This window comes from Crocuta crocuta, unplaced genomic scaffold, assembly GCF_008692635.1.
Source record: "Crocuta crocuta isolate KB4526 unplaced genomic scaffold, BGI_CrCroc_1.0 scaffold348, whole genome shotgun sequence".
Lineage (NCBI taxonomy): Eukaryota > Metazoa > Chordata > Mammalia > Carnivora > Hyaenidae > Crocuta > Crocuta crocuta.
The window spans coordinates 4,096,573-4,112,842 of NW_027529573.1; the positions used below are offsets into that span (position 1 = coordinate 4,096,573).

Genomic DNA, 16,270 nt, shown 5'->3' on the forward strand with positions numbered 1-16,270 from the left:
TCTCTCTCTCTCTCTCTCTCTCTCTCTCTCTCTCTCTCTCTCTCTCTCTCTCTCCTCTTTCTCTCCTGGCTTTCAGAGAGGGCTGCAAGTCAGCAGCACCCTGCACCCCGCCTGGTTTACCAGAACCTTCCAGGTGGGGCCTGCTCTGAGATGGCTGTATAAGTGCTCCAGGTGATTTGTATAGACATCTCCGTGTAAAGCCACTGGTCTTTCCAGCTCTTTCTCTTTTTGCAAATGAAAAAAAGAAGCCTAGACAATTTAGTGACCTGCACGGTCACATGCAACTAGTTCCTAGCAAACCAGGCTTCAGGGATGCTGGTTGGGTGGGTTAGATTCCTAAGAGGCAGAGGCAGCTAGGAGCAGGCAGGAGAGATACTGTGTCTGCCTAGTGCTTTTACCTCCTCATTGTTGAACCTGACTGTGGGCTGGAGTGTGGCCTACGTGAGGGGATCCAGTGGGGAACAAGGGCCCCGCTCACACAGAACTTTCTAGGGAGGCTACCTCAATGAATTTTACTTCCAACTCATATGAATACAGTTCGCATGTTGAAGACTAAAACAACCAGTGTTCCCCTGCTTGTCACCAACAACCATCTTCTTCCATCAGTGTTCCTATTCTAGCAAGTATTTTAAAATGTGAATAATTTCCAAGTATTATTTTTGTTACCCAGTGACATGAGTTAAACGTAATGTGGTGTTTCTAAGTTTCCTGAGTTATGTGCATTTTGAAATGCATACATTTTATGAACAGGGACCTGAATATCACTTTTATTATCATCTCAACTGACTCCGTTCCTTTTCAAAAGTCAGAAATTGCATGGGCCCAGCATGCTCAGAGGCAGGCTCCCATGCACTCCAAATTCGATTCAAAAAAGGAAGTCCTTCCTTTGTGTGTATAGCTATAGTGTGGGAGCCTTCACGCTGTCCTCTGCACAAGGTAACTCCTGCGTGCAGAGAGCCAGGTCATGAGGACAAAGCCATCCCGAGAACTGCTTAGTGACCAGTACAATAAATGGTTGCCCTCGGATTTGGATCGCAGAAAGCCCTGGAGGTGGCTGGTGTCCTGAACGCCAGAAGCTTGCTGTAGGCAAGTGACCCAAACTGCAGGTATCTCTCTGAAGGCCATTAGAATGAGGACAGCCTCATTTAAGGCTTTCAACTCATAATAGCACTTGTTCTGAAACCCTGCTGGGGCACATCAAAGTCTCAGCTTTAAAGGAAAAACAGATTGGACGTGGAATGCATCAGCAGCATCAGGAAGAGAAGGCGGGGTCAGACGGTGTGTGCATTCTGCTTTGGGGAGAACATAAGATGTGTCTGCCATAAACACTGCCTGGGTGCTATGCGTGTGAGATAGGAAGATGTATTAGCTTGGCTTCTGCACTACACTATGGAACTGTCAGGAAGAAGCCTCTGCCTGCCAGACAATTAGGTTAGATAAATGTATAGGCCAGGGGTTTTCATTCGCAAAGCTGAGGATTTCACATCTGGGAGGCGGCCAAGTTAGCTTCATTCACCACAGTGTTTCTATTTGCCCTGCAAACCTGTTTCCTGCTGGTGGCTGTCACCTGAGCTCTCGCCAGGGCATCTTGAGGTGTCCCAGAAAGGTTGCCGCGGACACAGACTCTGAAGAGAATGCTTACTCTGCCCTGGCCGAGTCTACTTCTGTCCTGTGTCTTATTTAGCCGTTTTGTTAGCATTCTTTGTACCCTCCCCAGGCAGAATGACCCGCCGGGACTCCTTGGCAGGGTGACATTGTCTGTCTTCTATGTGTCCTTAAAATTTCTCTGATTTCAGGTTTAAGGTTAGCTGAGCAACTGGGCAGAAGAGAAGATGAAGCCAAAATTCGCCACGGTCTTGGTCTCTCCCTTTGGGCTAGTGGGAATCTGGAGGAGGCCCAGCACCAGGTGAGCAGGAGAACCCCTGTCCCAAGTGGATTTTGTTGCCAGAAGCAGGATGCATGCCCTCGGGATTACTGTCCTAGCAGTGATGACACTTGCTGGAGGGTGCTAACCCCTACTCTGGGGTCGATGTGCAGGACGTCCCACGCAGAAGTGCTGAAACGCAGTGAAGACTCTTGCTTACCTGTCTGATAGATTTCTCAGTGATTTCTTTGGAATTCCTGGGCCATGGGCTACTGTTTCTCATGAAACCTTAATAGGAAATTACATGCATTTTATGACAGAAGTCATTCAGGAATTTGTGCCATGGCATCCTACAATGTTATGGTATTTTACTTAACTTTTTAAACTATTAAGGGCAGTTTAAAGAATTAACTATTTCCTTGTTTTAAAAATTAAAACTTATATTGCTATAGCTATTTTCCATTTTTGAAGCACAGTCACATACTGAATTTATGCCTCATATAACCCTGTGAGGTAAAATGACGACCATTCCCTTTATAGAAAAGAAGAAACTGGGGCGCCTGGGTGGCTTAGTCGGTTAAGCGTCCGACTTTCGCTTAGGTCATGATCTCGCGGTTCGTGGGTTCGAGCCCCGCGTCGGGCTCTGTGCTGACTGCCAGCTCAGAGCCTGGAGCCTGTTTCAGTCTGTGACTCCCTCTCTCTCTGACCCTCCCTGCTCATGCTGTCTCTCTCTCTCTCTCCTAGAAATAAAACATTAAAAAAAAAAAAAAAAAAGAAGAAACTGAGGCTCCAGATCTTGCCCGGAGTCACATAATGAATTAATGGTAGAGCTGAGGATACTAAGTGTAAAGTCTCTTAGTCTTGGAATTCTTTCCATTTTAAAAAATATTTTTGTAAATGTTTGTTTATTTTTGAGAGAGAGAGAGAGACAGAGTGCGAGTGGGGGAGGGGCAGAGAGAGGAGACACAGAATCTGAAGCTGGCTCCAGGCTCCCAGCTGTCAGCACAGAGCCTGACACAGGGCTCAAACGTACGAGCTGTGAGATCATGACCGGAACCAAAGTCAGACGCTTAACTGACCGAGCCACCCAGGCGCCCCACATTCTTTCCTTTTTTAAAATTTGCATGAACTTAAAATCCTATACTCGTTCTAACATATAAACATTAGAGTCTTGGGGCACCTGGGTGGCTCAGTCAGTTGAGTGTACGACTTTGGCTTATGTCATGATCTCACAGTTAGTGGGTTTGAGCCCCACATCAGCCTCTGTGCTGACAGCTTAGAGCCTAGAGCCTGCTTCTGATTCTGTCCCTCTCTCTCTCTTTCTCTCTCTGCCCCTCCCCCGCTCATGCTCTGTTTCTCTCTCTCTCTCAAAAATAAACAAACAAACAAACAAAAAAAAGGGATAGAAAAGTCTTGTGGTCTCCTTGATGGAGAAACCACTTAAAGCAGCAGGATGGTGTCTTTTTTAAAGTTTTTTATTTATTTTTGAGAGAGAGTGAGTGAGCACAAACATGCAGAGGGGCAGAGAGAGGGAGACACAGAATCCCAGGCAGGCTCCATGCCAGCAGCACAGAGCCTGATGTGGGGCTTGAATTCAGGAACTGTGAGATCACGACCTGAGCCAAATCAAGAGCCAGCTGCTTAACTGACTGAGTCCCCCAGGCACCCCAGCAGGAGGGTGTCTTTTCAGGAGTCTCACGCATCGGGTCCTGCGGGTGTCCCTGTGATCGGGTGTGGCTCCAGAGGCGCTTGTCCAGGGAAGACCGGACCTGGTCACTATGGTGGAGCACGGTATTTGATTCAGCTAAATGGCCAGCAAAAGGCTGCCCTCCACCGGAAAGTGTGGCTGCCTTATCTCAGTTCCCCCAGCCTCGACCATTTCCAGCCTGCCTGCTCCCCACCTGTGCTCATTCCAGGTTTGGGGCTCCCTGGGGCCTGCGTGGTGAATTACAGTGGCCTGATGACAGGAGGAGAGGCCTTTTGTTTGTTTGAATCCACATCAGCTCTTGACTGGATTAATAGCTGGGTTTTTTCCTCCCCCACAACTTTCACACTCTAAGTCCATAACCTTTGTCTTTTAGATGCCCTATTCTAATTGAGCACAGAAACTATAATTTACGGGGTATGATCTGATTGATGCCTTCTCAGGTCCACAAGGACCTACCTGGAAACAAAAGTTCATCCTTTGAAACCTTTTAAAAAATCATTTTTACATTGTGCACCATCATGTGCAGAAGTTGTCTCTGGTCAGTGGACCGCTGGACGGTGGCTTCCGGGGAGTGACTAACGTTCTCTGTGCCCTGCTTGCAGCTCTACAGAGCATCGGCCTTGTTTGAAACGATCCGACACGAGGCGCAGCTGAGCACGGACTACAAACTCTCCCTCTTTGACCTGCAGACCTCCTCCTACCAGGCCCTGCAGCGGGTGCTCGTCAGCCTTGGTGAGAGCCGCCGGGGTGCCCGTGTCGTGCCAGCACACCTGTGTGTCTGAGTGGGTCAGGGATTGCCGTGACCAGATGCGATCTGTTGTTACAACAGAGCGTGAGGCCACAGCTGCACCCCAGTCATTGAACCTTTGTTCTTTTCAGAGTAGGTGCTGTAGGGCACCTACTATGTGTGGGCCGTGTGCCAGCCCTGGAGGCCTGGCTCCTGACCTCAAGAAGCAGTTAGCTTGAAAGGCAGAAGTCAGTGAGTCCAGTGTGGTGTGAGTGGAGCTAGAGTAAAAGAAACTCAGGTTTCTGAGATGCTTGAGCCAGGAGTTAGCACTTGGGTTCCCTCTCACCGTGAATACCTGGGCGGAGGACCTGCGAAGGTGCCTGGCCTCTTCCCTGTCTCCTCTGCTGCACGGCTTTTACTTTGCCATCGAGTGAACATCTTTACTGGCTGGGTCTGCCCTCCGGACTGGGATATGGTCAGTGAGGCTTCTCCCAGGCCCGGGTGCTGCATTGCCCTGGGGCAGCAGGCATCTCCCTCACCGGGGTCTACAGGTCGCCTCTTCCCACTTCCCTGCCCTCTGCCTCCTCCCAGGCCTGTCGGGCTCTGCAGACCATTTCCGCCAACCCAGAGCTTGGGTGGAGGAGGGGTCTGGCCGAACTGACCAGGTCTTGGAAGTTGGGTGTCGAGGCCTTGTCAATAAGCTGGCCTCTGCTGCGTATCTGTGAATGCTCAGAACTTCCCCTTGAAAAACGTACCCATTAAATGTGCCCGTTGCCTGGGATTACAATTTATTATCTATTATAATCACAGTGTTAAGTCTGCCTAACACTTTGGGGCCGATTTTCCAACGTGCACAGAAATCATCCCTGCGGTTCCAGTTAATAACTTAATAGGGTAAAAGAAGACATTTGCATACACACCCATAAATCCCCCCTCTCTGCTGACGCTGGGACTGCAGCAGGCTAGGCATCTTTGACGTGTCTGCGAGCAGCAGCATCTGGTCTCCTGCCTCTGCCTGCTCTCTCTCTGGACCCTTGTTCTAGCAAATCTTCCGTATCTCTGTTTATGATGCAAGCAAAGCTTCTGCATTATTTTCCTTCTAAGCACTCTAAACAGTCCTCACTTGAAAGCATGTTGCTTTAGATTTTTTGTGCCTCATGTTTGTGCATTAACTTTTAAACTAGATAACAGACTAGTGTCTTAGGGAAAGTAGGCTCAGAAATTGGATTGAAAGAGAGAAGCCATTTCAAAGAACAAAAGGCTTCAGAGGTTTAAGCCCTTTGCCCACCGGGGACTAGAAAAGCAGAGAAGAGAAGCAAGTTGTGTAGGAGCCTGAAATGGAATGAAGGATCTGCTCTAACCATAATAACATCACCTTTTCTCTTTGTGGTACTTTGAATAAGCCATGCAGGCATCCTCACACATGGCACCACAGTTCATCTTTACAGCAGCCCTTCGGGGTAGATGGGGTGACTGTTAGGACCCTCCTTTTGAGACCAGGTCAATGAAAGGGGAAAGGACACACTCAACAAAGGGCCTGGCTAGGGAAACGGCAGAGAGGTACAACTTGGGGGAGGGGGCGCAGTGTGCAAGAGGGGCTGGACAATGTGATGCATAGAGGGGCTGCAGCTAAGAGAGAAAGATGGTAAGGACTTAGCTCCTGTGGGGCTTGTCTGCCAAGGCCAAATCAGAATCAAAGTTGAGCAGTGAAGTGAGAGGGGTAACCAAGTGCAAAGCATCGGGTCCAAATAGCTAAAGTGAATGGGGTCAGATGCCAGGAGGCCAGGGAGCAGCTCAGGGTGTGGGTTGGAGAATGGGCTGCGCTGAGGACCATCCTCTGAACAAAGTGGGCTCTCTTGGGATGTGGCTGCAGATGGGGTGGTGAGTGGCTTAGGGTGGTGTGGAACCTGAAACTGTGGGGTTTTATATTTTTTTCTTAATATTTATTTATTTTTGAGAGAGAGAGAGAGACCATGCGTGAACAGGGGAGAGGCGGCGGGTGGGGGGAGCAGAGGATCTAAAGTAGGCTCCGGGGTGTCCGCAGAGCACCCAAATCGGGGTTCGAACTCACAAACCGTGAGATCATGACCTGAGCCGAAGTCAGGCGCTCAACAGACTGAGTCAGACGCTCAGCCACCCAGACGTCCTTGAAACTGGCATTTTAGAAGAGCAGACACTGTACTCAGCATCTGAGGCAGGGGGTTGGGTTTCAAACTGAGACTGTGCTCCACCTCGGAGTCCAGAGACGGAGGTTTCTGCCCAGGGCCTCTGTGGCCGGTGGCCCTCGGCAGACAGACACAGTCCCCAGACTCCTCACCACGTGACTTTTGTGTCCTAGGCCATCACGATGAAGCCCTGGCCGTGGCAGAAAGAGGACGGACGAGGGCATTTGCCGATCTTCTGGTTGAACGGCAGACAGGACAGCAGGACTCCGACCCATACTCCCCAGTCACCATCGACCAGATCTTAGAGATGGTTAATGGCCAGAGGGCACTGGTGCTTTACTATTCCCTGGCTGCCGGCTACCTGTACAGCTGGCTGCTTGCTCCTGGGGCAGGTAAGAGCCCTTTCTGCGGGAACCGGGCACTTAAGATGCTAGACTGTGAAAGCCTAACGAATAGAGCGGGAAGAGGTGCATTACCATAGATCAGACCAAGGAGCTGACGTTGGCTTTCAGCAAAACCTCAGCCCCGGCGGATATTCCATGGTGGGGTGGCCAATTAATAAGACAGCCCAGCTTTCTCCTTCCCCCGAGAAATCGCCACTGCTGGCTGGTGAATGTGGAAGCATTTATCAAGGAACACGGAGAGCGGGAGGATTAATTTCACTAGCGGCCCTATTTTTAGGCAGCTGTTGTTCATTAGCTAATAAAGCGCTGACTGTAAGTCCTAACGAGTTCTTTCTAGATATGATTTAATAATTGTGACCCTTTGTCATGGTAAACAGACTAAAAGGAGAATGGCAACTCTTGTCACAGTATATAAATGAAGTCTTAGGCTTGGAATTTCTGAGTTTAGCAGAACCCATTTTAACCAGTTCTGTCGTAAATCTATTTTAGAAGTAAAAATCCCCTTTGATTAAATCGGCATTAAATGTTCCGGCTGAAACAGTTTCACTAAATACAGAACCACTAATTAGCTGTTAGGGCCATATTTTTTTGCATAATAAAATGCTGATGGCTTCACCACGTTGGAGACACACCAGATCCAATTAGAGTTTATTGACTGGGGAAGTGGATCTTATAATTGGGAATCTTGAAGAATGGGCTTCTTGACTATCTGTAAGCCAGTTTCAAAAAGTTCAACTGCCACGGAGAACTGACAAGATTTTCTTGATTGTGTTTCTATCCCTTTGATTTAAAAAAAAAAAAGATATGATGGCTAAATGACAACTCTCAGATACCTCTTGGCTTCTTCACACTCCTGCCCATACACTCTCTGTCTCTGCCTTATTTTTTATAATCTTTTCCTCTTAATCCCATGTTTTTTGTGGGCTTTCCATAAAGAACATTCTGGCCTTTCTATGCGGAAGGTTTTAGTTGTGATGTCCATGGTGACTTGGTGAGTGTCAGCTACAGTGGAGCGAGTCCCTGTGCATCCCAGCCCCCGGAGGGGCACTGCTACGCAGGAGGACACGGCTGGTGATGGAGGTATCAAGCTCTTTCTCTCTGTCATTGTCATGTTTGGGGGACATGGTTTGACAGGTGGTATATCCAAGTCTCTGTAATGATGAGCCGTGCATAATGAGGCTCCTCTTGTTCCTCTTCCCCTTCCTCTTTGCTCTTAATGAGACTCTGAAGCTTTCGCTGGGGCTCTAATCCAATCAGAGAGAACCAGCATTTTCCAGGGCTGACACACCTCATTACCATTTGAGAATATGCCCTATGTTTATTGCCAGAAAACCACTATGGATTGCTTCAGTTTCATGCAGCCATAATTTTTTGCTCCTTTAATCCATTAATGATGGTTGACCAGTTAGTCTTATTTAAAAATGGTTTAAAAAATGTTTTATCTGGCCTTTGTATGACACATTTATTTTGCCTTGCTTTTGTGAAATGAAAGGTCTTTGAGTGATACAGTTTCCACTTGGCCAGTTGCATTTGTGTTCAGGAGCTCAGCTTCTGGGGAGAATATACCTTGGCATGTTCATATACTATTTGGTTAAGCACCTAGTTGGTGCTTCTGAGAAGCAGCTATTTCAAAATACACATGAAGTCGTCAGCATTCCGTGAGCTTCTTAATACATCTTCAAAAGCAGAAGACTTGTGTTGAATTCCCCGGTTTCAAGCCCCAAATTTGATGGGGGAAGCTGTAGAAATGGGTACTGAACAAACTTCGGAAAGCCCTCTTTCAACCTCAGATTTCAGGATTTCTTCACCTTTCTTTCTTCTGGAGCATGTTGGACGGCGTGTTTGCCAGAGAAGCCTGTGCCCCGCCCTTCACCTCTCCCTCCCGCGACCCCAACCTGGTGTAATGTCAGCTGTGGTTTTGTTTCAGGAATTCTGAAGTTTCACGAGCACTACCTGGGTGATAACACAGCGGAAAACTCCAGCGACTTCCAGACTGCCAGCAGTGCGTCCCTTCCAGCAGCCTCCAGCTCGGCCCTGGAGCAGCACATCAGCAGCGTGCGGGAGGCCCTGGGGGTGGAGTCTTACTACTCAAGGCAAGTGGTCCATTGTCTCTAGTCCCTTCTTCAGGGGCAATCCCAGGGTCCTCGGTTTTTTTATCTCTTTCTTTTGTAAACAGCCTATTCGAGCTAAATGGAAGAAATCTTTTGGAATTGGCACTTTTGTGCCTAGTCTGTTCACAGTTGCTACAGGAGAAACAAATCTGTGTCTCTGGTATCCAAACCCCTTCGTGAGCTGTCTTTTTTCTTTCTGGTAATTTCCTTTCAGACAGGGAAAGGCCTCATCGGAGATGCCCATTTTCTAAGGAGGGTTTGTAGAATGTTTAAACATACACAGGACTTTGAATTTAACAGCCCAGCTAATTAAAACTGAGATGATTTGGGGGTTATAAACCGATTAAGAATGAGTTTGTTTGTTGTAGCTGAACGCCTATCTAGGAAAGTAATTTAACACTAGTGACAGGATCTGTGCCCAGATCTGTGTGCTGTGGGGCTGAGGTGAGGGAAGTTGAACTCCCAGTATGGAGAATAGAGAAGGGAAGTGCTTCTTGCAAAGGTTATAAAAGCTATATGCTTATAGAAACATTGTATCACGATTGACTATTTTACATACAGAAAATTATTTCCACAAGCACCCTGCTTCTGGGGAAAATAGAAAGAAGAGGGTATCATAAAGCTGGGTGGTAGCGGAATTTCCTGGTATCTCAGTCTGTCTTGTGCTTAACAAGTGTCGAGAAAGTCCCTATGTCAGAGAATCTGCTGTGTTAGCTGGTGTCAGGTCTCCAGGACATCTGCTTGTCTCTTGAGTGATTTCAGTTGCAAAATCATGGAAATCCCAAGATATCCCCAAAATTCTTTAGAGATGCTTATCCCAGACTCCTGAGTGTGTGTTGGTCAATGCCAGCAGCTGGATTGATCTTCGGGATATTTATGAAGTTGGAGACAAGTTCTTAGATGAACTTGGATAATGTCATGTCAAGTGTGGAAGGTGCTGTAGGGTCTTCTAGCCGAACTCCTTTATGTAACAGAAGCCAGCACGGAATAAGACTGCTGACAGCCAAGTTAGTGTCAGAGCCAGGATCACAACAGCAGAGATCTCACCCAGACTCCCAGGCCACTGCTTGCTATGTTTTTAATTATCAAAATTAATATCATATTTTGAGAAAATAGCCAAAGCATGTAAGAATGTCATCTCCAGCTTCTGTGTGCATAAAGTATGAACAGGCTTCAGCCACATGCACACATTGTTGTCTTATTTCTCCTAAGGCTATGGTGCATCGTGGAGCATCCCTCTCCATAATCCTCGGCAGGAGTGTGGTGATTACAGGGGCTTGACAGCGTGCTAACCCCAAGAACTTGGAAGTAAGGCTGTTCTCTGAAATGTATTGATACATGGCCATAAAATAGGTGAGGCCAGGGATGTACAAAGGTGCTTCAGCAGGCAGAGAGGCACGTCAGACAGTCTGATCCCACTGTAATCTGACCTAAGGTATCACACATCCAAAGTGAGTGTTAAAGAGGAAGGTTGGCCAGCGGTGGAGACACAAAAAACAAGGGAGGGAAAGGAGAGCAGATTCAGGCAGTGCTCATTCCTGTCACTGTCAAAGAGAGAGTCTTGGCTCAGGGACTTAAAGTTCCATTGGAAGTCTGTTCCCACAGTAGTCTTTGTGCTCTCTTATCCTTCGGCCACCCCCCATCCCCTTCCACAACTGTTGGAACACATGGAACCATGTGGCACTGTGGTGGCCGCACTTGGGTCAGCTCAGTCCAAACCAACCCTGATGGGGCTGAGCCTGTGTGAAAATATAGATTTTACTTGATCCCAATCTAGATTAAGATTCATCATAAGAAGGAAGGGGACTACCCTTGGAAACTCCCCAATGCCTGCCGCCACCTCTCATTGGGTACCATGTTTAACTCCAGACACTTGTGTCCAAGCTGGTCTTTTATATGATACTGGAGGTTGAGTAATTTTGCTTCCAGGTAGGTGACTTTTGAATTGAAAAAAAAAAAAAAGGCTTTTGGGTTATAGTTCAGCTCTTCATCAGTGGGAGAGTTGGGGGACTGTAACTGGCTTATCTTCCTCTGCTCTATATGACAAGTTAGGATGAGTCTTTAGGGATCTCTAGAGGATCAGGTGGCTTGATGCTTAGCATGACTTTGTTGGGCTCCCCTTCGTAGCTTCATTGCCCAGTTTAGACTGCCAGAAGCAGGGTCTTTTCTGATGCTTCGGACTAGTAATATTAGAAATTTGTTCATATTTTGTGAGCTTAAACTCAGAACTGAACACTTCATTGACATGATTTGAATTTACTAGAATAGAGTTTTGTGAGACTCTGGTTTCCGCCTCACAGTTTCATGAAAACAAGTATGAAAATTTCAGTAACAGATAAATTATTTTTCATCTATAAAATTTTTAAATATTTTTAAAGCAGTGCTTAATAGTAATATAAAGATGCAGTCAATGAGCAGTATGTAGGGATATAAATTGGTACAGCCTTTCTAAAAATAATTTGCCAGTAGTATCAAAAAGCTTTAAAATATTAATGCCTTATGACCCCAAAATTGTCATTTTGGAAATGGAGTAAAGAAGTATACATAGGAATATTTATCATAGGTGTGTATATTATAGAAAAATTTTTAAACCTAAATGTCCACAATAATTGAATGTCAAATTATTTTGTATATATCCAATATAATATTACATTGTAATTAAATTATGTTTCCAGAGAATTTTTAATCACATGGCCAAATGTTTGTGACAAAATATTATTTGAAAAAATAGGATATAGGATTATTACATATAATGTAACTTAAATTTTGTAAAATATATAAAATTTGGGTATGAAATGTAAGAAAAAAATCCTTGGAAGGAAACAGACTGTAGAGTTAGTTGTAATTATAGTCAGATGGTGGAATTACTGAAGCTTACTATTTTATTCTTTATACTTTTCCCTATTTTCAGTTTTTTCACAATGGGCATTTATTACTTTTTAAATTAGTAATAAATAGCCACGACTAAGCAACTCTATCATTCAAAGGGGGGAAAAAAAAGAAACCTTTCTGTAATCGGTTTACAGAGAACAAAATCCAAGTGTTGAAGCCTGGCACCGTGCTCTGTCTCTATGAAGGCATTCCGGATTTATTTTCCATCTTGTCTCTGGGTGGACACCACGCACCATGTCCTGTGCCTTCTCCCCCGTTTGCTCCAACTCGGGCGTCTTTAGCCTCTGAACCTGTACGTGCAGCCGCTCACTAAACATCTCCGCCTGGGCATCTTCTGGGCACCTCTCGTCTAAAATATCTAAATCCCAACTCTTGAGTTTGCTCATTTCCCTCCTAAGTCAGTCATTGTAGTACATCCCACATCAACAGAATGAAGAACAGAAACTATATGAGCATCTCAATAGATGCAGAAAAGATATCTGACACAATTTAACAACTTTCCATGATGGTGGAAAAAAACGGTCAACAAACTAGAAAAAGAAGAAAATTACCTCAACATAACATAATAAAGACCATGTATGAAAAGCTTGCAGCTAATATCATACTCAGTGATAAAAACTGAAAGCTTTCCCTCTAAGATCAGGAACAAGCAAGAGTGCCCTCTCTTGCCAGTTCTATTCAACATAGTACTGGAAGTCTTAACCACAGTAATTAGGCAAAAAAAAGAAAGTCCTCCAAATTGCAAAGGAAGACATAAAGTTATGCCTGGTCACAGGTGACATGATATTATATGTAGAAAACCCTAAAGATTATACCAAAAAAACCCATTAGAACTAATAAACAGGAGTGCCTGGGTGGCTCAGTTGGTTGAGCATCCAGATTTTGATTCCAGTGAGGTCATGATCTCACCATTCAAGGGATCAAGCTCCACCTCGGGCTCTGTGCTGACAGCATGGAGCCTGCTTCTCTCTCTGCCCCTCCCCTACTCACAAATGCTCTCTCTCTCTCTCTCTCTCAAAAATAAATAAATAAACTTATAAGAAAAAGAACTAATAAACATATTCAGCAGAGTTGTAGTATACAAAGTCAGCACTGAAAACTCAGTTGCGTATCTATATACTAACAATGAATAATTCAAGAAAGAAATTAAGAAAAAAAAATCCCATTTATAATAGCATCAAAAAGAATGAAATACTTAGGAATACATTTAATTCAAGAGGTGAAAGACTTGTATACTGAAAACTGCAAAATATTGCTGAAAGAAATTAAGAAAGACATAAATGGAAAGACTTCCCGTATTCATGGATTAGAGGACCTGAGATTGTTAAAATATTCATACCACCCAAAGCAACCTCCAGATTCATTGTAATCCCTATCAAAATTCTGGTGGCATATTTTGCAAAAATAGGAAAAAACATCCTAAATTCATGTGGAACCTCAAAGGACCCAAAAAAGCTAAAGCAATTTTGAAGAAGAAAAACAAGCCAAAGGCCACATACTTCCTGATTTCAAAACATCACAAAGTTGCAGTAATCAAAACTGTCAGGTACTGGCATAAAGACAAAGACACGCAGGCTAATGGAATAACATAGCCCAGAATTAAACCCTGACATATAGGTCAAATGAATTTTCTCAAGAATGCCAAGGCTACACATTAGGGGGAAGGATAGTCTCCTTAACAAATGGTGCTGGGAAAACTAGATAGCCACATGCCAAAAAATGAAGTTGGACCCTTGTCATACACCATATATGAAAGTTAACTCAAAATGAATTAAAAACCTAAAACATAAGACTTGACAATATAAACCTCCTAGGAAAAGCTTCGTGGCATTGGATTTGGCAACTGTTTCCTGGCCTTGACACCCAAAGCACACACAGGTAACAAAAGCAAAATTATGCAAGCAGAACGACATCAAGTTTAGACTTCTGCACAACAAAGGAAGCAATCAACAGGGTGAAAAGGCAACCTATGGAATAGTTTGCAAACCATAGATCTGATAAGAGGTTAAAATTTAGAACATGAAAAGAACTCCTACAACCTAACAACAAAAACAATCTGATTCAAAAATGGGCAAAGGACTTGGATAGAAATTCTCCAGAGAAGATATACAGATGGCCAACAAGCACAGGAGAAGATGCTCCACATCACTCGTCATCAGGGAAATGCAAACCACAGTGAGAGGAGCGCCTGGGTGGTTCAGTAGGTTGAGCATCCGACTCTTGATTTCGACTCAGGTCATGATTCCAGGGCTGTGGGATCGAGCCGTGGGCTCTGTGCTGAGCTCGGAGCCTGCATAAGAAGATCCTCTCTTTTTCAAAAAAAAAAATCATGATGAGATATCCCCTCACGCTCATGAAAGTGGCTACTATCAAAAATTCAGAAAATAACAAGTGTTGGCAAAGATGTGAAGACGTCAGAGCTCTTGTGTTCTGTTGGTAGGAATGTAAAATGTGGCAACCACTACGGAAAAACAGTATGGGAGCAAAAGCATAAAAGATGCATTTGAATCTGTCTACTCCGTCCCCACCATTATAAGCACAGCGCAGGTCCCCATTATCTGTATGCTGCCTCCTCCTCTCTCTGCTGCCCAGTCCCCTTCAGCCAGAGTGAAGGGGATTTGGGACTTCATATGCGGATTTGGGACTGTGCTTCCTTGTTCTCCCCATCACACAGTACCCCGAACACAGTCCCTTCAAAGGTTCTCATGTTCTTTGGACCTCACATTCCTTATGGCGGCCTGCGAGCCCGGGTAACCTGGCCTCTGCCCTTTGAATGGCACCTCTACTCCTTCAGCTTGACATGTCCCTGTGTGGCCCCTGCTTGTGCCCCTCCCCTTTCAAGCTCTCCCCAGGCTTTCCTGCCTTAATGTGTTGCCCTTCCTTCTCTCTGCAAATTTCTTCCTGCTTCTGTTGGTCTGGCTGGTTCCCTCTCATCCTTCCAACTCCTGCTTCAGTGGGAACTTCAGAAACTTCCACGTCAGTTTCATTCACCTCTGCGTACCCAGGGCCTGGGCAGTCTTGCCACATAGTATGTGCTTAGTAAATGTTTAAGTGAACAACTGGCTGACTCTCTGAATGAATTAAGTCCTTCCTGCTGCTGGAATTGCCCTACTTTTCCTACAGATAATTCTAATCACCCATTAGAGCCCTGTTCATTCGCACCATCTCCATCAGGACCACCCAGAGCCCTACATCCAGTTAGGTTTTTGCTCCCCCTCGGTGGTGCATAATAATAGCTCTTACTTCATTCTTCCTTGCTCAAGTCCCCTGACTTGTGTGTCTTCCCTGGCAGACAGTGCTGCACTGGAAAGACGGTGCCATGTCCCTCTGAACGCTCCCTGCTAACACAGTGCCTGGCACATAGTGAGATGTCCATACTTTGAGTTTTGGTAACCAGAAGATGTGCTGTGAGCAGGTTCTCTATCCCTGCTGGGATGATTTACCGATTGTCTCTTTCTATGGATGGGAAATACACTGTGCCCCTGGAAATCGAATCTCCGTGCCTTGGGGAACACCTTCACTCCATTACCCACAGTCTGGCTGTGGCGTCCTTGTTATTCTGCAGACCATTTTTGCTTTCCTTAATGGCATCTTGCTGCTGAAAGGAAGTACAGTGCTACAAAGGAGTTTCTGAAAATGGATTTAAAATAAAAGAGCCGCTTTTATTAAGTGTTTAATAAGAATTCCAGTCCCTTCCTTCCTCCCTCCCAGATCAAAAGAGGCATAGATTGAAGCCACTGTATAGAACATGAACCTCCCATAAGGGAGACATTATGAATTTCAAAACACATCTTCAGCTTTTAATTCTGATATTTAGCCGGAGTCTTGCTGTTTGCCTGGCACCCAGGACAGGGCAGTGGCACTTTGTTGACGCTAAGCTGACCGGTGAGAAGACTAGTAGGTCTGGAAGGAGTGCTCCGAAGGGATTTTAAATAAATTGCAATTATAGACCACACTCGTCATAGGGGAAATATTCCTTCCTTGTAATGAATGTTAAACCTTGATAAATTACAACTGTTATTTTTGTTTCTTTCAGTGCTTTTCTGTATTTCTAAATTTTTTACAGCAAGTTACTTTTACAATCGAGTGCATTTTCTGACTTCACAGATTAATTTAGGTTGTACCAATTTGTAAATGCTAGTGACTTCACTTAGTTCTAGACTGGTAACAAGTGGCAGTGGTTAAGTCTGCTAATGCCAAGTGTTGATGTGGGTCCATGAGAGACCTTATATGCAGCTGTTGGAGAGTAGGCAGGTGCAACCACATCAGAACGCAGGTTAGCATAACCTTCGAGAGCTGAGTATGCACACAGCCTTTGACCCAGGTATGCCTGTAGGCATAATACCCAAGAGATACTCTTGTACATGAGTACGAATTTTTAGAACTGCCCTGTAAACAA

General features: G+C 45.2%; 1 protein-coding gene across 1 annotated transcript in view; it reads left to right on the forward strand.

The window, feature by feature from the left end:
* The window catches only part of TTC28 (tetratricopeptide repeat domain 28), a gene marked incomplete at its 3' end in the record, with an annotated part of 610,006 nt that overhangs the window by 504,548 nt on the left and 89,188 nt on the right, over window positions 1–16,270 (forward strand). Inside the window, 4 exon segments of the mRNA XM_077761493.1 lie at window positions 1,797–1,906; window positions 4,175–4,304; window positions 6,638–6,856; window positions 8,796–8,961. Coding sequence (XP_077617619.1) covers window positions 1,797–1,906; window positions 4,175–4,304; window positions 6,638–6,856; window positions 8,796–8,961 — 625 coding nt within the window.